Source organism: Anguilla anguilla, chromosome 2, assembly GCF_013347855.1.
Source record: "Anguilla anguilla isolate fAngAng1 chromosome 2, fAngAng1.pri, whole genome shotgun sequence".
NCBI lineage: Eukaryota > Metazoa > Chordata > Actinopteri > Anguilliformes > Anguillidae > Anguilla > Anguilla anguilla.
The window spans coordinates 32063083-32087532 of NC_049202.1; the positions used below are offsets into that span (position 1 = coordinate 32063083).

General features: G+C 42.4%; 2 protein-coding genes and 1 long non-coding RNA gene across 4 annotated transcripts; 2 read left to right on the top strand and 1 right to left on the bottom strand.

Annotated features, from left to right (window-relative positions):
* The first annotated feature begins 237 nt into the window (after positions 1 to 237).
* On the top strand, positions 238 to 9661 carry naglu (N-acetylglucosaminidase, alpha). The gene is made up of 6 exons (XM_035404802.1): positions 238 to 750; positions 2796 to 2943; positions 4606 to 4752; positions 4839 to 4924; positions 5151 to 5407; positions 5611 to 9661. Exons 1-6 carry the CDS (start codon positions 269 to 271, stop codon positions 6816 to 6818), a joined length of 2328 nt encoding a protein of 775 aa, XP_035260693.1. The 5' UTR covers positions 238 to 268; the 3' UTR covers positions 6819 to 9661.
* Positions 9662 to 10142: 481 nt separating this feature from the next.
* On the bottom strand, positions 10143 to 11296 carry LOC118220695. The gene is made up of 2 exons (XR_004764000.1): positions 11219 to 11296; positions 10143 to 10360 (listed from the first exon to the last, which is right to left on the bottom strand). It is a non-coding gene; the product is annotated as an uncharacterized LOC118220695 (long non-coding RNA).
* On the top strand, positions 10973 to 24061 carry coasy (CoA synthase). Of its 2 annotated transcripts, none has more exons than XM_035404804.1 (10): positions 10973 to 11122; positions 12111 to 12851; positions 14266 to 14480; positions 16262 to 16393; positions 18618 to 18807; positions 20626 to 20690; positions 20783 to 20867; positions 20978 to 21075; positions 21310 to 21456; positions 23254 to 24061. In XM_035404804.1, the coding sequence occupies exons 2-10, from the start codon at positions 12152 to 12154 to the stop codon at positions 23323 to 23325; spliced, it is 1704 nt and encodes a 567-aa protein (XP_035260695.1). In that variant the 5' UTR covers positions 10973 to 11122; positions 12111 to 12151; the 3' UTR covers positions 23326 to 24061. The 2 variants fall into 2 exon arrangements, with proteins under 2 accessions (XP_035260695.1, XP_035260696.1); XM_035404805.1 differs by lacking the exon at positions 10973 to 11122 and adding an exon at positions 11158 to 11312.
* The last annotated feature ends 389 nt before the right edge of the window (positions 24062 to 24450 follow it).

Below are 24450 nucleotides of genomic sequence, written 5' to 3' on the forward strand. Positions count from 1 at the left end.
GAGGAAAAGAGTTTTTCCAGTCAGAACATTTTTTACATTGCTTGAATGATCGTGACCTATATCAAACTAATTGGACTTCAAATGCACTGTTTTCGCCACTCCTCATTTGATTTAGTCATGTGATTAATAGTACAACATTGTTGCCGTCGTATACACATCCTCGGCTGTGATTGGTTGTGAAAGCTCTTGGTTAACCAAGATCGAACTCTGATTGGCCAATGTAAAGTAAGAAAACACGCTTCCTGTTCACTTTAAGAAATAAAAATGAATGTGTTGCATCGTCTTGCTCGGATGCACAGGCTGTTTGCCGCAAATGACTCTTTTCAAAATGACATATAACTTACAGCATTACAGTCTCTCGATTAGCCTACTCGTGATATTCGCGGTAACGTTTTCTGTAGATGGCGAGTTTCTGTCTCTGGATCATTTGAAACCTCAAGCAAGCGACAAAATTCAGACAAGAGCTGTAGCCGACCTTCTGAAGCGGCTTATAGGGAACAGAGCTCGAGAGTTCAAAGTGTTAGTCGACAGAACTTTGGCCAATGGCAGCGTTGACGTATGCGAACTCCGGTCAGCTAGTAACAACAGAATCGCCGCGACAGGAAGCACGGGGGTAGCACTGGCTACCGGAATATACAACTATCTAAAGTATTTCTGCAACTGTCATGTGTCTTGGTCAGGTAGCCAGCTGAATATTCCGCAACCACTGCCCGCCGTCACTGGGGTTCTGAGAATCAGTACCCAACACAGGTATGTGCACGAAAGCTCTGCTGTATTCAAACTGTTGCTTCTAGTTTGGCTGCACTGTAATGCGCAAGTGTCTTCTTTGACTTGGTACCTGTCATCATAATCACTTTACGCAGATAGAACTGTAAAGGTAACCAATAGCATTTCAGAAACGTCAAATTACGTTCATCGTTTCGATTTGCTGAACATTATGTCGTAGACTTGTTTAGCGCATCTCAGTCAGTACTGAATAACGCTTAAAACAAGCCAGTATAGTATAAAATCCATCGCAATTATTTAGAATGGCGTTATTGTTTCCAGTGCATTCTCCGTTGTATCTGAATGCTGTCACTGGTCGCTCACAGTTGGAACACGAAGAATCCTACTGTGCCACTAACGTGCCAAAAGTGATCATTTTGCGTTAATCTCGCACGAACGCTATTGAAACTCGTGGTGGGATAATTGCTCGTCCATGCATGACTACATAAATGGGCACATGGCTGGCTAAATGTTGCTAATAATTTGTCGGAATTCCACAAATCACACGCACAACCACACATGTAAGCACACTGAGTACTCCCCCCCCCCCCCAAGTACACAAGGAACATTGGCTGACCCGATTGCGTTTCTCTGTCTCTGGATGTGAGACAAAGAGCTTCTGTGAGAAGAATATTTTCATTGGATGAGGTGATTTAGGTATAAATTGAGGAAACGATTTCACTCAAAGCGCTTAGCGTCCAATTTCTTACTTTTCCAAAAAAAAAAAAAAATTGATGGAATGCGTAATTGCATTTGTTTGGTTAGTATTCTATGTGAGGATGATGTTATACTATACTGTAGGTGTATTGTAGAGTACGCAATGATGGAGTATAGCCAGTGTTCTCTTTCATGAGCCCCACACTGTTAAGACCTGTTTTTGGTCTCGTTCTCAGATACTCTTTTTTCATATGCTAGTATTTGGCAGTATGTGTCTTTCACAGCTTGTTTTTGGTCTTTGTCTCAGAGCTCTGGCTCTTTGACTCTAGCATTCCCGCCCAGTCGAGTTTCCCGGTATGCTTTCTGTCTGCTTCAGTGAAGGACAGGGGTCAGTGAAAAATTGAGGCACAGTTGATATTTTGTTGTCGTTGTCCATTGTGAGCACAGCGGACACTTCTCCCGTGGCGGCACTCTGTGATCAGGCTTTAAAGCCCTCTCCAATTAACTGTGGCTCATTAGGAGCGCTCCAGCTGACCGCAGCTATGCGTGGTGCTTAGGCTGTAAACATACAGCTGCAACAGCAACAACTTCACACTGTTCCTTGGAGCGTACAGGTGCTGTGCATCCTAGGCACGGTGACGGCTACACTGCACACTGTGTGTATCTATGGGCAGGACAGGACAAAAATTAGCCTACAAGACAAATTAGCTTCAGGCTTTTTGATGCAGTTTGAACAATTCCTTAGTTTACCAGTGACCACCAACATGGCTACCACACTGACGGGCAGTTTTTGCAGGGTTGCATACAGAATATATATGCTTTACAGTGCAGTCAGTGGTGTGTTCACAGAAGTCACCACATGACTTCTCTTCTCACCATTTTGGTGTGATTTCTTTCTTCTGATTTGATTAATCAGGCGACATTACTGTACAGTCACTTAAACTCTCTTCTGGAGTGTCTTACAGCAGAAGAATGTGATTATACTGTACCAGGGTAGCCTAGCAGAAAAGCAGAGACTCAGAATTCTGATTTGGAAAAACAATGTGGCAGCCTGCTATTATCATAAATGAATCATGGCATACAGTGACATAGAAGGCATGTAACATGTAAAGGATTACACAGTGCGAGTTCCATTGCTCAAATTTGACACAATGCTCATTTACACTCCTGGACCATTACTGCAACATTTCATTATAAGGGGGCTGCAGTAGCAATATCCAATCCAATATTAAAACCGGTAATCTCATGTCCACAAACACCAGCTAACCGCTGCACTACAGTACTGCTGTTTCATATTAATTGGGATATGACATTAGATTGATTTGCAGTCCTGCGTGTGGTAGCTTACTTGTTCTCCTCCGCTGTGTTGGCAGGTTCAGGTATTACCAGAATGTGTGCACTCAGAGCTACTCCACAGTGTGGTGGGACTGGCCACGCTGGGAACAGGAGATTGACTGGATGGCCCTCAATGGAATCAACCTGCCCTTGGCATTTAATGGGCAGGAGGCCCTGTGGCAAGAGGTGAATGACTTTCCCAACATTAATGAGTGTAGGTATTTTAGACTGCAAGCGTGATTCTGCTTTTTGTCACTCATATTCCCAACCCAGGGACAAGACGACAATGTGTTTAAAAGGAAGTTTCTCTAAATGAATCTGCATCCTAATATAGCACCAGTTACAGAAATCCTAATATAGGCTAACGCCTGTGCAGTTCAACCAGGCCATCTGCAGCATGTCAGTCTTTTAATATTTATGTATTTAAACTACTACATTCCCCAAAAAAGCTAGCACCCTTATTAACCTTCTGCACATTTTCAAGGGCTGCAAGCATGTAGCAGAGGGCATGCAATTTTTTGGAAGGGGAATTCCAAGAGTGAAGAGTGAAACAATGGGGACAAAATTGAATGACAAAATTGCTCAAGTGTGAGTTTTGTTGTCACGTGTCCTGACGTACGTTCAAGATGACGAACGTTTGTGGTGAACTATGTTTGCTGCTGCCAACAGTTACCGTTAAACAATTTTAAATGAAAATTCCATTTAGTTCACCACCAACGCATTTTAAATAAAAATGGAATGCGACTAAACGACAAAAGCTACTTGGCCAACATTACCAGAAGTGAAAAAAGCTTGGTAGATTAGGTCTAACAATTTACATTACATTACAGGCATTTAGCAGACGCTCTTATCCAGAGCGACTTACACAACTTTTTTTTTTTTTACATAGCATTTTTACATTGTATCCATTTATACAGCTGGATATATACTGAAGCAATTTCGGTTAAGTACCTTGCTCAAGGGTACAACGGCAGTGCCCTACCCGGGAATCGAACCTGCGACCTTTCGGTTACAAGCCCAGTTCCTTACCCACTGTGCCACACTCCGTCCTGCTAGCCAGCTAATTTTTTGCTTACATGGAATTTTTTTAAAGGTCAGAACAAACATATTAATAAAAGTCAATTATAACAGCCAAATGATTTTCAACTTATTTGTTCTCTCAGTGTCTTTCCTGTCAGCAGCCATTTTTGTTTGTGGCGCACTACCTTCTCAGACTGTTAGGTAACGTTAGCTAATGTTCGCAGCAAACAGAAAAAAGTTTGAATATGTTTCAATATGTTCGTGAACATTTGGGAACGGTCGCTGTCTTGAACGCACGTCTGATCCATAAGGTTCTAGACTGCAGTTTTTGTACGCAACAGAGCTATATGTTATCTGCCATTACACTCTCTGTGCCTGTTGTCATCACCCAGATACTGTATCAGTGAATATCGTACATTCCTGCAATCAGAGCCTTTATATGTCTGTTTTGTACACTGTATCTTCTGACATCTTCTCTTTTCTCCCTCCCTAAAGTGTGTACATGTTCAAGAATTAATTCTAGCTTTTGTATCACTGATATTTCATAAATATTGGAATTTTGTAGAGCTTGACAATTGTTTTGACATACTTTGAAAACATTTACCAACGTTAATGTCTCTGATATACACAGTCTAATATAATGTAGTGGCATAATATACAAATGTAAAAAGTCGATGGAGCTTATCCAACTTCTGTCCAGGTTATACCACTGACCAGTTGTGATTTGTCAATCAATACATTTTCAGCATTGACATTTTAAGTCTGTTGACAGGGCTTACCCATCGCATTTTGAATTTTGGCTGACAATGCAGCGTCTCCTCTTCTCAGGTGTACCTCTCCCTTGGCTTGAATCAGACGGACCTTGACGACTTCTTCACAGGCCCCGCCTTCCTGGCCTGGAACCGAATGGGTAACCTGTTCCAGTGGGGAGGACCACTGCCTCAATCCTGGCATACCAAGCAGCTGTACCTCCAAGTACCGTTACTTGTCAAAGTGCAAAGTGTCCTTCTCTTTGACCGTGTGCAGTTATTTCACTCATTATGATTTCTCTTGTCCTCCAGTACAAAATTTTGGGTCGAATGAGAGCATTGGGAATGATGCCAGTCTTGCCTGCCTTTTCGGGGAACGTGCCTCAAGCCATTACCAGGTTTTTGAATCTTCAGTTTCTGCAGTAACCTGAAATATAATCAGATTAAGTACATAATGTGACACAGACCAAATGACTTATTGCAAAAACGTGTAGTTTTATGGTTTAACTTTTATAAATGTTTGTGTCATCATCAATCATCTAAATAAAAACTGCAAAATATTCTTTTGGATGAAGAAGCATCTCGTCATCAGTGTATAATCAAGTGCTTTTGCACTCTTTACAGGCTGTTTCCTCAAGCAAATGTGACCAAGCTGAACCCATGGAGCCACTTTAACTGTAGCTACTCCTGTGCTTATGTTCTGGACCCTCGTGACCCCCTCTTCCAGCGTATTGGTGGTCTGTTCATGTCCGAGCTAGTAAAGCTGTTCGGGACGGACCACATCTACAACACTGACACCTTTAACGAGATGACACCCGCTTCTCCAGATCCGGCCTATCTGTCCGCAGTCAGCAGCTCTGTGTATTCTGCCATGACATCAGGTAAAAATGGCAACCAAGCCATCCCGAGTTGCTATTGTTGGACTCACTGTGGCTCGTAATTGTCCTAGTTTCATGTTCCAGTCCTGGTCTGTTTCTTATGTGGGCCCAGATGGTTTCTTTGCCCCCCCCCCCCCCCAACTGTGTCTCCAGTCGTAATGAAGGCCATGCTTTTCTTCTCTCTCCCACCATGTCTTTGTCTACAGTTGACCCCCAGGCAATTTGGCTGATGCAGGGCTGGCTGTTTGTTCATGACGTGGTCTTCTGGAAGCCAGCCCAGATCAAGGCCCTACTACATGGTGTGCCCATTGGCAGAATGATAGTGCTGGACTTGTTTGCAGAGACCGCACCGGCCTTCTCCTCCACCCAGTCGTTCTATGGCCAGCCTTTCATATGGTGCATGCTGCACAACTTTGGGGGCAACAGTGGGCTCTTTGGCACAGTGGAGAGCATTAACATGGGACCCTTTGAGGCTCTTCAGTACCCCAACTCCACTCTGGTGGGGCTGGGCATGGCCCCAGAGGGCATAGAGCAGAACCCTGTGGTGTACGAACTAATGAGCGAGCTCGCCTGGCGCAAGGAGCCTGTTAATTTGGGGAAGTGGGTCTCCCTTTATGCTGCCAGGCGCTATGGTAACACCACTGAGAACCTGGCCACAGCCTGGAAGCTTCTGTTTCGAAGTGTGTACAACTGTACTGTGCCACACTATAAGAACCACAACCACAGCCCCCTGGTGCACAGGCCATCCTTACGCATGTCAACTGATGTGTGGTATGACCCCAGGGACCTGTATGAGGCCTGGAGGCTCCTGTACGAGGTCGCCCAGCCCCTCGTGTCTGTGGAGACCTTCAGGCATGACCTGGTTGACGTCACACGACAGGCCTTGCAGCTGCTGACCGCCGAGTTCTACAGAGAAATTAGGGACGCCTTCCAAAGCCAGAAGTTGCCAGAGCTGTTGACGGCCGGCGGGGTGCTGGTGTATGACCTCCTGCCCGAGCTGGACCAGCTCCTGTCCAGCGAGAGCCACTTCCTTCTGGGGGTCTGGCTGGAGCGAGCGCACTCGCTGGCACTGAGTGAGCAGGAGATGCAGCAGTACGACTTCAATGCCAGGAACCAGATCACACTGTGGGGCCCAGAGGGGAACATTCTGGATTATGCCAGCAAGGAGTGGGGCGGACTGATGGAGGACTATTACTCCCAGCGCTGGAGCCTGTTTGTCAACACCTTGGTAGAGTGCCTGGATAGGGGCTGGCCTTTTAAGCAGGAGACATTCAACAAAGCTGTCTTCCAGGTGGAGAAAGGTTTCGTTTTCAACCAGAGGAAATACCCGTCCAAACCGCATGGAGACACCTACGATATTGTCAACAGAATCTTCTTGAAATATTACCCACAAGCCTTGAAAAGACTGAACTGACTTTTTTGTCAGTCAAGTAAAGACTGTTCCCTACTGCAGCACAAAGAATGTCTCTGCGTCCGTCTTCCCTGCTAGATGAACAAGGATAGGAATCAGTGTTTAGCAGATGCTGAGAAAGACAGTGCAGTAGGGATGTTTTATTCTTTTTTTGTGGGGAAAAATGGATGCTAAGATGGGATGAATGTTGTTGTGGCTTCTCTGTTAGTCACATACTATGTCCTGAGAGCAGTGACACAGTGAGACAACTTCATATACAGTAAAACCTCAGAGATATGAACCTTGAGAGTTATGGACCAACCAGTCAGTGGAACAGAGTATGAACCTGGAGATAGAAGGTGCAATTATGCCTTTTCAAGCTCTTGTTTTATAGATTCTTTTTTTTATTATGACTGATCCAAAAAGCAGTAAATGGAAATATGTCAATGTTTAAATTGATTTTAAAAGTGGTAGTACACCTTGCATTTTATCTTTGCGTGGTGTGTTTCTGATGGAATGAAATGAAAACAATGGCATTTACTTTGGTGCAATGAAGTAGCCTATGCTTTTTTGGTGCATTGTTTGACAAGATGGTGGATGTGCTTATTCATTAACTGTGCTTGAAGCAGTGTAAGGGCTAATATAATACTTTTTGTTACTTACAAGTTGACTCTTCCAATCAGTTTTTTAAAACATTGAGGTGGAACACAATTTGGAAATGTAATGGTTAAATACAGTATAGCTACTTTTATAAGCAGTGCCGTTCTGCTGCCAAACATTCTGCCTTTGAACAGACCAGGGATCACATATAGCTCTGCAACAATTTCTCTGGAAATAAATGTGCCAATTTAATAAGTATAAACCCGATACTGCCTCATGCAAGATGCATAGTAAGCTTTTAATTGTGGAATGAAAATAGTATGTGTTTTTCTCACATATTCACTAAATGTGAATAACTGCTTTTGCATTATTCATCAGTGGGTGGAGTCTTTATTTAGTATATTTTTTACACTGTGTCAATTTATTGCATTTTCATGATCATTTATCAGACCAAATACAATGTTTGAGATGGAAAGAAAGTAATTCTGCTTGGTGCAGAGCTGACATCAGTGGGCATTAATCTAGTGTGATTGTTGTTGAGATTACATATGCATGAATATTTTTACTGAGTCCACTGTATTTAGTTCTTAACAGTAATACATAATAATGATTATTATAACTATCCGAAGAAAAAAGGAAAGAAGAGTTTCTACTTATATGCCCAGGTATCAAAACTGGTTTAATAGGGGTGGGCATTGGAACAGGCTGTGATATTTTTATTTGTGTCCATTGAATAGTGGCAAAATGTAGGCACATACATGTGCAAGAAAATATTTTGTGAGAAATCGTCAAAAATTACACATCATAGATAGTCATTTTTCATAGAATCTCACATATTAGTGGATAATCACCAATGTTTTCTTTACTTTGTGTGAACTGACAGTTGATATATTGTTTTTATGGTTTTGTTGCATGCCATTTGTATGTATCTCCATTTCTGCCTAAACACAAATAATGTTTACATTTAAAATGCTGTATAAATATTTTTTATGCTTACTCAACAAATATGTTTGAAGAAATTCCTCTTAGTCATTTTAAGATATTGCAAGAAAATGTGATGATCATTCAAATGATATTGCTGCACTTTAAATAGCCCGTGGCGGTGTACTGTATATACAGGGCGACTGGCACATGCATACTGCACAGTTGCACAGAGGCTGTTTTATGCAGCATCAGATTGTTTTAGTTGAACTTGATTGTGTATGTTTGTATTCAGAGGATGTTATGGGTTCCCTATCCGATACAGTTTAGTTGCAACAATCAGAATGCTGACAGTATTGTATTGAGGATTTGTCCCCATAGGTGATTTTTAGGGGGGGGGGGGGGGGTAAAATGCCTTCTCTTTTTTTGTTTTATTTGAAAATTGTGTATAAATAACTTGTATAAATAAAAGTACAAATTCAAATTACATGAAGTATAAAAAGCTTTTACAGTTATTTTAATGGAAGACCAATGATATTACAGGTCATTTTACTTTACATAACTTGTGGCTGATTATGAACCCACAAGAATTCACATTTTTTCTTACCTCTATGCAAAATGACTGATTTGTTTCACTTTGTGAAAAGTTGCATATTTGCTTGTCAATGCAGTAATCAATTGTTTCTGTCTCTAATAATTGACTCGTTGATCCCTACCACAGGAGAGGACAGGCAACATTCAATCTTAAAATTTGCTTGAAGCCAATGGCATGTTGCACAGCTAAGCAGGAACAAAATAGCATGACTGAGGTCATGAATTCCACTGACTCATCTGATCACTTAATCATCCCCTACATCTGATTGGCTACTCAGTCTCTTGTATTTCCTGCCCACTTTGATTCCCCATGTTTTCAAATGAGACCAAAATTCTCTGTTGACCTACCTGATTAAATAGGGGGTAAAATGTTTTAATGGATAAACCTAAAATTTTTACTTCAACTTGTTACCTTTTTTTAGGTTTTCTGAAATTCAAATTTTAAGTCAATTTATATGAACCACTGCTAAAACTACTACTGGGATGGTAATGTCCTCATGTGAACCCCTTCAGCTGAAGAGCATAAATGGAATGCTAAATTGTTCCATGTGGTTACTGTCCACAGATACTGAGCTTGACTTGTGACAATGCTCTGTCTGGTCATTGGGGGATCAGTAAAACCTAAATCATATTTTTAATAGCTTCTTTTGTTCTGGTTTGAAACTGATTTGTGTAGGTGCTGTTGCTCATGTCATGCATGCCAGTTGACTGGTAAGCCAAATAAAGTGATTCCAAAAGGGCCTCTTAGTCAACATCTGGTCACCAGTACCTCTTGATTTTGATGTGTGCTCCAACTTGATGCAATGCCAGGGCAATGAGGCAACAACTTGAAACAATGTGGGGTTGATAATCAGGAGAACCAGGGAGATCGTTGGGCCGGTGACAACAGGGTTGGGACACTGTGATTTTATAAGTAGATCGTGTAGCGTGGGCTTACGCCTTGACTTTTTACCCAGCTGGTTCTCTGAGCCTCACAGAGAATACTCAGCTGACATAACTTTGTTCCCCTGGAAATCAGCTGCACCAAAAGTGTAGTTACTGCGCTTTACATTTGTTTCCACTTTGGCTCCAGTTAATGCAGTCAGCCTTGGGATTCAACTGGGGAACTACTTCACCCTCTCACAATTATTGCATGGTTTCATACAAATTTAAGAAACCATTAGACTTTATGAAGTAAAGAGTAAATAAATTCAAGTGAGATCACCTTATTCTGACCTGTCACAACAACTAACACACACTCCTCAGTTTCTTTATTATCAGAACTTTTTTTTTCTTCAGTTAAGTACACATCATGGGTGACTCTGACAGGTATCCTTTTTCAGTGTACAGTCTTATAGTTAAACACATTTGTAGCAAGTTTTCAGTAGCAATTCAGGACCTGGCTCTCCAGTCACTGCACATCATTTGGTCTCCTGCTGTACAGCAGCATTCTGGGAGTTTTCAGGAGCAGTCTAAATAGGTAAAAAGAAACCGGCGAGAGAACCAGTTCAGGAAACACAATTTAGGCAACACTGCAATATCACATATTACAGGCTTGGGGTTTATTACATTTTAATTAAGTAAATCTGGGAACTGCAATTCAACTAATGAATTAAAAAGTTCATGGATGGACATCAAATACTGGTAGACCAACCGCCAACAATCTTCACTGATGTTACTGCAGGTCTAAATTAATTATGGCAATCCATCACTTGCCGCAAATTGACCACAAATTACTATTCTCGTGCACAAGCATTTTATTCATGAGACAACGGCGGCCTCTGTCGAAAGATATCGAGACCAGACAGTCTTGCATGAGCCTAACTTAGCTGGCAAGCGAACTAGAACTGGATCTACCTACTCGAAACCAGAGACTGTAAAAAATATAATACTGCTCGAAACATAGACCTACTGCCGATAAGTCATATGTGACGAGTCTGATGTCAGTTTGCTTACAGTACAACGACAAAAAGTTTTCGTTGCTTTCACAAAAAATGTATACGGATGACGACATTTCCCAGAAATACATGGTCATATTGGTCATGTGACAAAACCTGTGCACCAATCAACATGCAGTACGTTATCAGACGGCTGTGTAGGTCAAAAGCCGGTTCTCATTACGGAAGCAAAACAAAACCCCTGCAATCGAAGTGTAGTTTATGAAGCGATTGAGTATAAAAAACATGCCCATCGCTATATTATTTTAACCCTCCCAGTACTTACACTACGATACGGTAATATATCATGCTGTTCTTTATGCATCAGATCCTTTCATTATTTAACGCCTAATTTTAGCTAGCCAACAGGCTAGTTTCTGCAGCTAACATTACCTTAATTACTAACTTGGCTAGCTGAAATCAGAAGCTGCCTGAACTTCGTCGCAAATTCTCTTCGTCGGCTGGCAGACTAAATCGGCGCGTTTGCGTAACTACCTAATTCATACTATTAAGGGCTTGCTTGACAGCTACCCTAGTCTTTATAGCAACCAAGTAGGCAAGACACGAGGTTTTGGATGTCCGATTTTCTGTGCCTTTTTTCAGTTCTTACTCTGTGGTAGCCAAGTCTGAAGTACTTTAACTTCCAGAATGTCTAGTTAACGGTGCTTTCTAAAGCCGTTGAAATAAATAATTTACAGAGGTGTAAGACTGGTCCTGGAGGGCCACGTCTGCTGGTTTTCGGTTCAGTGCTTCAATAATTCATTTTAAGTAATTGATTGGCTAAAATGTCGACCCACCTTGTTTCCCAGGAGTACATTGGCTACTGATTGAAGCAAAACGGCAAAAACCTGCAGACGCTGACCCTTGAAATAAAACTGGCTAACGCTTTACCTCGTTAGAGACTGTTAAAATACTAGTTTAGACTTTAACGTACTAATATAGAAATGCAGTCTTTTGACTCGTAAGACTGGGCATACTTCAAATGCAGATATATGCCTCATCTTACTCAGTCTTCTTGGTTTTTTAGCGTTGTTAGCTGGACAGGACGTGGACAGTTACAGCAATAATTTAAGGAGATTTAAGCTCATATTGAACTGGAAAGATTGACTGCACTTTGCCCTTGTCTTCAGCTGTTAAGTATTGTCTTATTGCAGACATGGTTTCATTTAGTTAGGATTAGCTTTCGTTTGTCAGTCAGACTTTGCACTGTACATCTACTGCAATAAATCTGGTCTTTTAATTATTCATCAGAAAGTTGTACTGGTCCATTTTTCCTGACTTCCAGGCAGCCCCACTCCAGTGTGTGTCTGTCACCGGCCAGGCAGCATGTCTATGTTCAGCACGGGCATCCTGGTCCTCACGTCTCCACTGCACACCCTCCCGCTACGCATCGCACCCGTCCTCAGCTCGGCCGCCCAGGTGGTGGAGCGCACACTGTACGTGCACCTGCACCCGGGACTCAACCTGGGCAGCGCAGGCCAGGCCCGACCAGTCTACATCCCCCCGGCGGCGGATGTCTCCAGCCTTATTTCCCGTCTCTACAGCAACGCAGCCGACGTGTGCGGGCATCTGGACGTGCGGGTGTTGCTGACCAATTTCCGGGCTCAGCAGGGCCTGACGGGGACGAGGGGAACCAATGACCCATTCCCTTCCCCGCAGGCCCTGTCCCACTCCCCGGAAGTTGTGCTGACTGACTTCCCCCTGCAAGACCCGGGCCAGTCTTCGCTGGTGGCCCAATGCCTGCAGAGATATGCTGGGTGCTGCTACACTTGCACCCCGGGGTTGACTTCCGTGCTGCTCCATCCCCAGCTGAAATCTCTGCAGAAGGGTGGGGAGCGGCCAGAGGAGGAAGACCTGAAGCAGGCTGGGGAAACTGAACCAGAGCTTCTGCAGACCTACAGTGACGTGGTGGTGGGTGGCACATTCGACCGGCTCCACGGGGCACACAAGACCCTGCTCAACATCTCTTGCCTTCTGGCTAACAGACGCTTTGTGATTGGGCTTTGCGATACAGAACTGTTGAAAAGTAAGTGGATGGGAAGGGGCAAGTGGGTGTGACGTGTCAGGACTTTGACTTTAGATGGTTGCAGATTTGAGTTTCAGAGCATTTAGTGTACAGTCCAGCAAGGTATCAAATTTCTATTTCCCCATTTGTAAATATCTGAGTGTCAGATGATAGAATAAACAATGCAATAGTGTATTGTAATGGTGTTATGGCTAGCTTAATTCTCCAGTGTTGCCATGTTTAGCAATACAAAATTATATTCATACCTTATGAAACACTTTTCATCAATGGGCTTATGCTACAACTATTGAGGTTGCAAGATGGGTCCAGTGTCCAGTTCTGAAGGTTCTTGGTTGCTAACTAAAATTATATCTCCACCATGTGACCTGTAGGGATTTACACTTGTATTTCATTGGTTATACTCCAGGGTTCCCCATAGGCACTCCAACAGACTAGTCTAGTGCAGTGGTCTCTAGCCCTGGTCCTGGAGAGCTACAGGGTCTGCTGGTTTTCATAGTGACTCTGCACTTCATGAATCAATTAGAGCAGTTGATTACACAGTTAACTCAACTCACCTGGTGTCTTGGGTCTCAATTGGCTGCTGATTTTAAGGTGAAAACAAAAACCAGCAGACCCTGTAGCTCTCTAGGACCAGGGTTGGAGACCACTGGTCTAGTGACTACTCATACAGAGTTTCTAAACATTTCTGACATTTATAAATAAATAAAAAATTAGTTTATCCAATATGGGAAGAGCCAGGAAGGAAAGTGAACATGGATAAAAGTTTAAATGTTTTGAAAAGCATGTCTGTGAGCCAGTGTCCTCATTCCTGGTCTAGTCCTCCAGGGTCTGCTGGCTTTCGTTGTTACTCAGCACTTGAGGAGCACAGCAATTGATCAGTTAAAGCAGCTCATTACACAGTTAATTCAAATCAACTGGTTTCTTGGGTCAGAATCGGTCGATCTTAAGAAAAAACAAAAAGCAGCAGACTCTGTGGCTCTCCAGAACCAGGAATGAGTATCACTGCAGTAAAAAGAAAAACGCATTTGTTTAAAACAGCGGGGTCCAGTCTTATTTGAAAAGGACTGGTGTTGGTGCAAGTTTTTGTTTTAGCCCAGCACTAAAACTCCTGATTCTCTTAAATTACTGAGGTGGTGCTTTTGGGATAATGATTTGAGGAGGGGCTTGACAAAGGGGCTGTCGCGACCTCTGTCTGGTGAAGGACTGAAGTATCATGCGAGAAAACAAGGGGAGCCAAACTGGTGGCCCTAGATAGGAATTATTGTGCCATGAGTGCATATGTTCCTCGGCAGTTGTGATTATGCTTAGAGTTAAACTTTTACCCCCCCCCCGTCCCTGAATCCGTCCTCTCCTACTAAGTGGGCCAGGGCAGTCCAGCCAGCTCACGGCACTTGTGTCATCTCCCTCACCCCAGAGAAAGTGCTGAAGGAGTTAATAGAGCCCTACGATCTACGATCCGAGAGGCTCCTGGAGTTCCTCCGAGACATCAAGCCCTATCTGCAGTATGAGATTGTGCCCCTCTCCGAGCCCTTTGGCCCCTCCATCACCGACTCCGAGCTGCAGTGCATCGTGGTCAGCGAAGAGACGAGGAAGGGAGGCGAGGCCGTAAACAAGAGGCGCCTGGAAAACGTGAGTACCTCCTCTTCCATCAGCGGCGTCTGAAAAAGGACCTTTCATACATCATGCCCTTTCTTTTTCTGCTCTTTCTGAGTCATGGCTAAGTGGCTGTGCTAACGGTTTCAGAACTAGCCCAGATATTGCTTTGTATAACAGATTTTCCATTCAGTAGTGGTTCAGATCATATTCTACAGGGATAATGATTAATTATTGCTTACATTGAAAGGGTATTCATTATTGAAAGTTGAATCTTTGTTTTTCAGCTGTGTATGTTTGTCATTCCTTAAAGGGGCAATTAATCCAAAAATGAAATTAAGGTATGATACCACTTATCTGGTATAGTATCTCTCTATCCAGATAGTTTTGCTGAAATGTGATGAGTTTTCTAGATATTCGCTACAGCTTGTCCTGATAAAACGGATAGCAACGTCTCTTCCCAAATATAATCCTGCAGTTACTCACGAACATCCACAGAGCCTTTGGTTTAACTGCCCCTTTATAATGTGATGGCTAGTTCTGTTTATAATAGCATGATGTGGTCTTATTCCTGTACACAAATAGCTGTGTATAAAAGAAAGCTCTAATTACAGTTTTGTGTGTTCTGGCTGTGCTGCGTTACACCATTTTCTTCAATCTTCAATTAGTGAATCACTGTGTTCGCTGAACTCAGTGACTTACTTACTGGGTCCAGTAAATCACTTGTGCTTGAAAGTAGTTAAAATACAGGAATGTTACATTAATAAGGATTATCAGAGTTACCCAACATTTGCTAGGTCACTAGTTAGTCAAGCATTGAAAAAAAAAAAAAAGTGTTGTTTTGCTAGGTGAAAATAAATACAATTAATTTTGTATATGTCACCATACAATTACAGTGTCCCAACAGAAGTTCAAGCAGCATGGCTTCTACACAGTTAATTGTTTTGTAAACTGGTTTCCTTATTTACTGAACATATGTATAAACTCTTGGTAGCTAACAAATCTAAAGAAAATTGCCTTTTCCAAAGTTATTGCATATAATTAGGGCCACCAGTTTTTCTCCACTTGTTTTCTTGCATGCACTTCAGTCTTTCACCAACAGGTGCTTGATTGCCTTTTTGTTGAGAAATATGTCAACTGCGCCACCCAGTCATTTAGCTTGATGAAGCAATTACCTCTAATTAAGGTAGTTGTATAATTAGTCACTTGTCTGTACCATTTGAGGTCCTCCAGTGACCCCTTGAGGATAACAGTTGAAAAACATGCTTAAGGCTGTTTTTCGAACTGAAGCAGAATCAAATTTCTAATGGCATTTCTAATTTCTAAAAGCCTCAATAAAACCAATGGTAACAGAAAGGCTGACAGTATAATGTTGTGAGTTTGCAGGGTTTGTGTGTGCGCCTACATGAAATGCTCATGTGCTGATTGTTCAGGACGTTCTAATTCTGTGGTTGCAAATGTGTATGTACAATAGGTTATAGCCGTGCCTGTTTGCTTGCGTGTGTGTGCGTGCATGTGTGCACATCCGACCTGGGTCAAATACGTATTTGTTTTGGATTCAAATACTTTTTTCTACACTTCACTGATCTTGTCTGGTGCATTGGAACCAATGAAATACTCTCAAAAAGATCAATAGAGCACAGAAATGTATTTGAATCCAAATGAAATACGGATTTGAACCTGATCTGGTGCGCATGTATGTAGGTGGCAGTATAGTGCTGTATGATCACAGTACCATGCATGTGGTATGTGTGGCAGATGGGAGTTATCTGACTGTGTTTCTGTGTTTGTGCATGTATGTGCTGTCACTGTTACAGGGTCTCTCAGAGCTGGTGCTGCATGAGATCCAAGTGATCAAAGATGCCCACCACAGTGAGATAGAGGAGGAGAAGATCAGCTCCTCCAGCTTACGCTCCAGACTGCTAGGAACTCTGCTCACGCCCCCCAAGGTACCGACACCCCTTCTCTAAAGCACAATTTAAGGGCTCCCTGTATTTCAGCTGCCAGACAGAGTGTTTCTCATGTGACACCTTACAGCACACACACAATATTTTTCATCTATCATATTTTTTTCATCTATTTAGATTTGGAAACTCGCGCTGAACTTTTTATATATAATTTAGATTTACTATTCTTATCTGTTATTTCAATGAACAGCATACATGTGTTTCTCACATAGCTGCTGTGCATGTGAAGGTGTTGAACTGCAGTACACTGCAATCGTGCTAGCCACATGGCCGGCTCACAGAACGCTGAGTAGAAGCTCCTGCATTATTTCTTTCCATTGTGTTTCGTTGGTTTACAAATACCAGTTCCTAAATTGATCAATGGGGACCCTCCTTTGTAGTAAATAATTTTTATTCTTTAGTCGCTCAGAACAGGAAACGTGCTCTTAAAGTTCATCAAGAAGTCACCTGTTGAGAAATCTATGATTTTCCCCCATTTCTTTCAAATTATGTTCTTTCTTCGGTTGCTTGTTTATTTAGTGTCTGAACGCTATTTCATAAATTTTGCATTACACGTATTATGCTCTGGCTGTTCTCGTTATTGACTTTTAGGTAGTGGAGAAAATATATTTCAGGAAAAAAGGTTTTTAAAGATATCAAGGGAACATGAGACTGAAAGCCATCCATATTTAGCCGTGGAACACAACCAATCTTGTGCAAGAGTGCATATTTTTGTTTTTTATGAGGATGTTGTTCAAATACGATTCCAGGATTATTTAGTCGTAGGGCAATGTCATACTGCCCATTGCGTGTAAGTGTTGAATGGGGAGCTTGAGTCCTGGGAGGGCCTTTGTTTCCCTGTTCAAACCCTGTTTCATATCAAAGTGCAGTGATTCACCATGTTTCCTCACGACTAACAATGAGTTCATGGTCAGAGAACTACACAGATGGCTCTTGTTTCTTTGTGTGAATTTATGATGTCATTTTTCTGAACCCCACCCCCTTTTCTTTGCTGGACTAAGAAAGTGCCATTTTTTTTCTTTGTTAATAACGTTAGGAGGCTTTGCTCTAACTTGGTTATTCATTGTCCTTTGAAAAGCAGCAGGGTTTCCCTTTAATATTTTCTTTCCTGAGACAAGGCAGTTGGACTTTTTTTTCCTCCTTCATGGAGCTCACTTATGATGAACTTTGTCCATGGTATCTGCTGCCTTGTGCCTGGGATCCTGTTTTGACTCTTCACAGCAGACCATCACAGCAGTAAGGCAGGGTATCCTCCCTGTCAAAATAAAACCTTGTTTCTTCACCCTTTTGCCACTCGACACCATCCTTCTTTTAATCCTCTGGGGATAACTTGTCCTCCTTGTTGTTTGAAAGCAACTTCCCCATTCTTAAAATGACTCCTACAGTCCAGTCCTGCTCTGGAACAAAGGGCAAGGTCACAGTGAGCTATACGACTGCTTGCTAGTGGCAAATATGAAGCTCTGCTCAGGCATCAGAAGCAGATGGAATATTTTTGGCCACATCTCTTAGCTTGCCTATGTTTTAGCTTGCTTGTTGTAAATGCAGTTTTTCTTTGCGTTTGCTCTGGTTGGTGTTGTCAGGAACAGCATCTGGACACTCCTCCATTCATTCTTTTGTGAATTAAAATGACAAGGTCTCTTGAAGAACTTTACCATTCCTGTTTCAGGGTTAGTTGGGTCATCAACACCTTCTCACATTACTACCCTTGTTGTGGCTGTGCCTTTCCTGTTCTAGAATTGCAGTTTTGAAAACTTCACGCTATTTTCATACATTAAATTCTTTTTACTTCAGAGAAAAACAGGCCATCTGCCCTCCTTTTGCATTTTTTTGCTTTATACAGAGAGATATAGAGGAGAGAGGGTAACAGATAGAGAAAGGACTATGGCTAAGAAAGTGCTATAGTGGGGATCGAAGCCCCACCCTCATTGGAGGACCACATATGGCTCAAAAGTCAGCCGCCCTACGGACTGCTCCACACAACCTTTTTTCTAGCAATTTAATCAGCCTCAGTTAATGAGTCCAGATTTTTTTAAAAATTAGTATTTCAGTTGAAGTGGTTAAGTAATGTGATTAATGAAGTTAATTAGGTTGTTTTATCCAGGACAAGTAGGGCAATACACATTCCAGCCCCCCAGAACCTAGAATCTTGGAACCTCGAGTTGAATGCGTTTAGCCTACTCTCCCATCCCCTCTGTTACACTCACAGGACAATCCCCTCCTCCCCCCTGTTCCGTATGTGATCGGGCTGTCAGGGGGCAGTGGCAGCGGAAAGAGTTCCATCGCCCGACGTCTGGAGGCCTTGGGAGCGGTCTGCATCGATGGCGACCAGTTGGGGCACGAGACCTACCGTCCTGGGGCTGTCGCATACAGGAGAGTGGTAGAAGAATTTGGCGAAGGTGTGAAGGCCTCCTATGCTGTTCTGCTCTACATAATGATCCACTGTAGTGCTTAGTTAAGTGCTCTTAATTGGGATGGTAAGTATGTCATCCTGTCAAGTTACGCCTTGGCGGGGTGGCATACTATTTCAGGTTCCCTATAGAAATAACCACAATGACCACAGACTGTCAGCCCTTAAAAACATTAATTTCTGTACCTTCTGACCCCATTTCAACTGACAGAATTCACAAACACCTTCATATGTCCACACAATAAAGCCCCAAACTTAGGGGATTTTGTGTTTTTTGATTTTTCTCCTGCCTGATTACATCATCACAGATACTCCAGGTCCACAAATAATACGTATGTCAGCCAATAAAAACATTTGATGTGCATGCGAAATGGCATATAGAAGTGCACTTATTCAAAAGAGCAAAACTTTGCTGCTACTATGTCTCCTCCTGTGGTAGCTCACCGGGTAGCGCGTCTACCTGTGACGCTTTTGGATGAGTGACAGGCTAGGTTTGAATCCCCCCTCGGACTCATGAAAACCTCTCACTCATTACACTGCCTTGCAGGGTAACGAGAAGTGAAAGATTTAAACTATTGCTTTTGCATCTGTATATTCTTTGCGGGAAACTCATTATTACCGGTAGGTAACATTACCGGTCGTATAGAAACGAGCGCAATTATAACGACTTCTTCATGGCAGGTATGTCAATTTTCTTAAGTGTCAAGTGCAGTGTCATGTCAAACAGACTGCTCTGCTGTTTCTACTGTTCGATACTTTTTGGGAAACATTGGGTAGCATTGCTTTGGAATACAGCTTGTTTAATTTGTGTGAGGTAAGAGTCAATATTATTTCATGTAACTTGGCACAATTTTGATATCAATACTTTTAATGGCAGGCCTAGATCTGAAGTAATGACTTATAGCCAGTGCTTTGTATGTGTGAGTAATTTGGTATTTTTGTACTTTGGAAACATGTTTCTCATCAGATTTAATTCTAATGGATTCTTTTTGGACATCTTAGAAGGTCTCGCAGAGCTTAAGGCACAGAGACTGCATATCAGGGCCAAAATATTTAAAAGCATTAAAGGAGAAGCTTAATATTGTGGATAACTACTGGTTCTGCATTTTTCCTCCATTACACCGCTAACAAATTGTGTTCAAAATTCAGACATCACGCAATAGGCCAGATTTACGTACATAAAACTCACAATGCAAAATTGTGCGTACGCAGTCTGCGTGAAATTAAGGTCTTATTTACTAAGGCTACAGCTACAGCAATCAGCGAGTGGGACTGTCTACTAATCACATTTTGCGTATGAAACAAAACTTAAAATGTGCAGTTCAAAAAACTCCTGTGTAGTGTGTGAATACCTTCATTAGATGTGGGGAAAATTGATGTATCGTCTGGTGTGGCATAAGAGTGCATCCAGCACAAAGTTCAGTGCAGGACAAAATGCAGATTGTGATATTCCAGCTGTGGTGGCAATTATCGATTGAAATGATCCTGATGTGAGAGTGCAATGATGCAAAGCTTGACTATTGATGGGATGGAATGGCAATGTTGTGTGGGAGATTCTAGGTCATCTTTTATTTCTCCCAGAAGGGTAATTATTTCTGTGGCTGGGTGTTTGTCACAGAAGTTGCAGGATGTCACTGTTTCCATGCAAAAATCAATCCTTGATACTTGCGTAATGTTTTTGACACAGAATGCATCATATCTGTGCCTTAAAATAAGTTGCACAAGGCTTAGTAAATCTAGTCCAATGTGTTCTACACAAATGCCTTGTATGACTCCTTCCTGCTTATACGTTTATGCTCCATTTTAGATATTCTGAATGAGGACAAAACAATCAACAGACGTGCCCTTGGCAAAAAAGTCTTTGAGAACAAGGTACAGTGTGGTGTCGAATTAAATTAATGCCCATGGTGTTGTGTAAATGTGCCATGTCATTGTGTGTTGATTGTGCTTTTACGGCATTGTAGGAGAGGTTGAAGACCCTCACTGACATCGTGTGGCCAGAGATAGCACTCCTTGTCAAACAGAATATCCAGGAGGCCAGAGAGGAAGGTAAGAACAGGACTGTGTGTGGGTGGATGGGTGTGGATGTACCTGCATCTGTCTTTGGAGGATTTCTTTTGAATACGCGTATGTATGACCTGGTTCCTTGACTTCCTCAGGTAAACAGGTGTGTGTTGTGGATGCAGCTGTACTGCTGGAAGCTGGCTGGACTGATATGGTGCACGAGGTTTGGGTCACCATCATCCCAGAGGAAGAGGTACCTCCATCCCTTACTCTTCACACATTTCCATTGCCAAATTTCCAAGATTACCAAGGTTCATTTTTCAAAGAAGAAGTCTCTGAAATTGACATTTTATGATGGCAGCAAACAATGGAAATGCAGACATGACCGCTTGTGTCGGGTGACTCGCATCACTATCAGACCATCCCTCGCCATGCCCTCTGAAAACTGAGCGGTTCTCTCCCTGCTTCGCCCCTGGCGGTTCCGCAGGCAGTGTCGCGGATCACGGCGCGGGACGGGGTGAGCGAGGAGGACGCGCGGAGGAGACTGCAGAGCCAGTGGCCTAATGCCCAACGAGTTGAACACGCCAACGTGGTGCTGTGCACACTGTGGGACCCTGATGTCACACAGAGACAAGTGAGGATTCTCGCAAAGTCATACTTGAATGCTGGGAATCTTGAATGCTGGGAGGATGAGGCTTCATGATCGCCAATAGGCAGATGTACCATATGTAAAGAAGCACCAACTTTTGTGAGCCATAAAAAACGTTTTTACGCTCCATAGCAAAACAGACTTATTGGTTATTAATGCACAACACCACTACATTTCTGGGTAAATGAAGCCTCATTATCACCACTTCATGTAATTTTATAGTAGATGATTGCAGTAAAACTGCAAAATGTGTTCACGATAGCAGTCGTTTCCACATTGCGCAGTGATAACCGATGCAAAGTCATCTCTAGGGGATCTTACAGTACAGTAGGTAAAAATTGTGAAGTGATTGGTATTGACTCGGCAGGTGGGTTGTTGAAAACTCCATTGTCTATAATGCCTAAATTTTTTAAATGCTCTGTTAAGGGTATACTGTGTAGGATTTTGTGGCCCTTGTAGATTGTGTTTGTAAAGCCCACTCACCTCAGTTGAGGACACACCCTCGAGCGCTACAAGCAAAATGTCAAGCAAAGAGGTGAGGTGGTCAGAGATACTTAAAATACATTTTTTAGCAAAAGGAACAATTCCATGTAGATGATAACAGTAATTATGCAGTGTCATAACGATCTTTACACTGAAGCTATCCGTAGCCTTTTCAAAGTTGTTAGCAACTTTGTTAGCTTTGTTAGTGAACTTTGTTTTCTTCGCCACTGAAGAAAAGCAATTACAAGGTTGACTCGAGTTTTTGAACGAGCCCTGTCGGCTCGTCTTTTTTGCTTCGCTGTATCTTGGCATCTGCCATTGCAGCACACTAGCAACAAACACTTTGTTGAAATCTGATACCAAACCACAGGCTCTGTAGCTATGCCCACCCCTCCCCACACAGAAAAGGGCACCAAGCCCAGAAACATCCCAAACACATTTTATAATAACAAATACAGGTAAAAAGGTGCACACATTCCCTAGTGTGTAAAGACTGAGATTGCCAGTGCATCATAGATGACTTATCTAGCATAGTTATTTATTTTATCCTGTATTCAAATCCCCACCCACATAAGGAGCTCTCTGTCATGACAGGGTTTTTACATCTGCTCATTTGGCGTTACCATCTTGCCAAACCCTCGTACAATAAATCTGGACTGTATGAACATCTTCTCCCTGTGTCTCTGTGCTGGAGGGCCCCTAGGAAAGCCACTTCGGTGGCCTGTGGCAGGCGTGTTTGCCACAGTGGCGCCCAACGTGGGGCTTCTCCGGCACAGGAAAGAGACACAGGGAGAAGATGTTCATACAGTCCAGATTTATTGTACGAGGGTTTGGCAAGATGGTAACGCCAAATGAGCAGATGTAAAAACCCTGTCATGACAGAGAGCTCCTGATGTGGGTGGGGATGGCAGATTTAACCTGTGCGCAGTGATTACCTCACTACGCACAGGTGCAGCCACTCCTGTTCCTGGGTCCAATTAGCCTGGCCAATTATCCAATCGGCCAGGTCTAATTAGCTTGACCCAGGGCAGGTGTGGCTGCTTAAACCAGCCATCCCCACACCACAGAATCATTTGAGACCCACCTCTGTATTAGCTGCACCACCCTTTCATTAGACCTCTAGTTCTGGACAACTTCTTCAAACCTGTACTGTGGTACATTGTGAACCGGACTGCGGTAAATGTAAATGCACTTTCTGTATCTAAGAGATAATGTGGAAAAGCGTCAGCCCGTTGGCTATCCTGATCTTGTCTGATGCTGTCCTGACTCTTTTTGTTCTGTGTGGGTGTCCATCTGTAGGTTCAAAAGGCCTGGGCCCTCCTACAGGAGAGGATTCGCAAGAGTCAGGAGAAGAGCAACCCTCTGTCATGAATGGTGTTAACAGTGGCATTATAAAGGACATTTCAGCCTGGGTCTGGTTGAATATAAAGCCTGACATGTATAATGGGTTGTGTCATTGGTGACAAATAAATTGGCCAGCAGCGGAACTGTGTGCGAATTTTGAGAAGTGAGTGACTCAGAGGTTTGATTATGATATTATGTAATGTCAGCATCAGAGTCTGTGTACCTGTCATGGTACCATATCCAGGCTTGTTTACGACCTAACATTTGATACACAATGTGCCTGTATTGTAAAACTTCATGATAGCTGGATATGTTTCTGAGTTAATTGTTATAAATTGGATATGTTTCTGGCATTGTTTATGAATGACACTACTGCTGTGAGGAAAAATACGAAAAAAAAAAAAAAAAAAAAAACTGGCCAGACTGTTCCTATTCTTTGTCACAGAAGTATACCTGTTATGTATGGTAGACAATCTGTCAGATTGCATTTTAACAGTGCTGCAAATACCATATTTTTGGGACATCGAACTGTAAAGATTGAGCGAAAGAATGTTGCACATGGTTTATTATTTCTATTTAAGACCGAAACATGAGTACTGCTATTTTAAACAAATGCACAAACACCAGTGTACAACACAAATGTAAAACTAATATTTTTTTTCCTTGGGGGCGGTTGGGCAAAAAAGCATTTATTTGGTTTAAGATGGACTATTCTAGGATTGAATATTATTGAATATGTATATAAAATGTTCTAAAAACAAAACTGAAAATCTGTGTTCTTTTTGCTTAAATGATGATTATGGTAATTCATTATTGGTTGAGTATCAGGTTCGTGGTTAATAAGACACTTGTAATTATGCACTTCACTTCTAAGGCGACACATTCCTAACACAGAATGAGTGTTGCCAGGTCATCATACAGCATTCATGCATCTCAGAAACAATTCAAAGAGCATCACTTCCAATGTTTCTGGGCTTCTCAAAATGAGTAAAAAGGGTTTAGGGTGTACCAGCCATTATTACATAACTTCTTTATGTGATTGTGTGTTGTAAAGAATTAAGGATTATGAGATTAAGGTTTAATTTGGTGGCTTTGAATTCTGATACTGTATTACACTATTGTAGAGAGGATTCCTCAGGCCTGTACTTATGT

Coding starts and splice junctions, on each gene's coding strand:
- coasy (XM_035404804.1), top strand. CDS start 12,152: ATGTCTATGTTCAGCACGGGCATCCTGGTCCTCACGTCTCCACTGCAC. Junction 12,852..14,265: donor CGATACAGAACTGTTGAAAA/GTAAGTGGATGG, acceptor CCCTCACCCCAG/AGAAAGTGCTGAAGGAGTTA. Junction 20,868..20,977: donor CCAGGAGGCCAGAGAGGAAG/GTAAGAACAGGA, acceptor TGACTTCCTCAG/GTAAACAGGTGTGTGTTGTG.
- naglu (XM_035404802.1), top strand. CDS start 269: ATGTGTTGCATCGTCTTGCTCGGATGCACAGGCTGTTTGCCGCAAATG. Junction 751..2,795: donor AGAATCAGTACCCAACACAG/GTATGTGCACGA, acceptor CTGTGTTGGCAG/GTTCAGGTATTACCAGAATG. Junction 2,944..4,605: donor AGGAGGCCCTGTGGCAAGAG/GTGAATGACTTT, acceptor TCCTCTTCTCAG/GTGTACCTCTCCCTTGGCTT.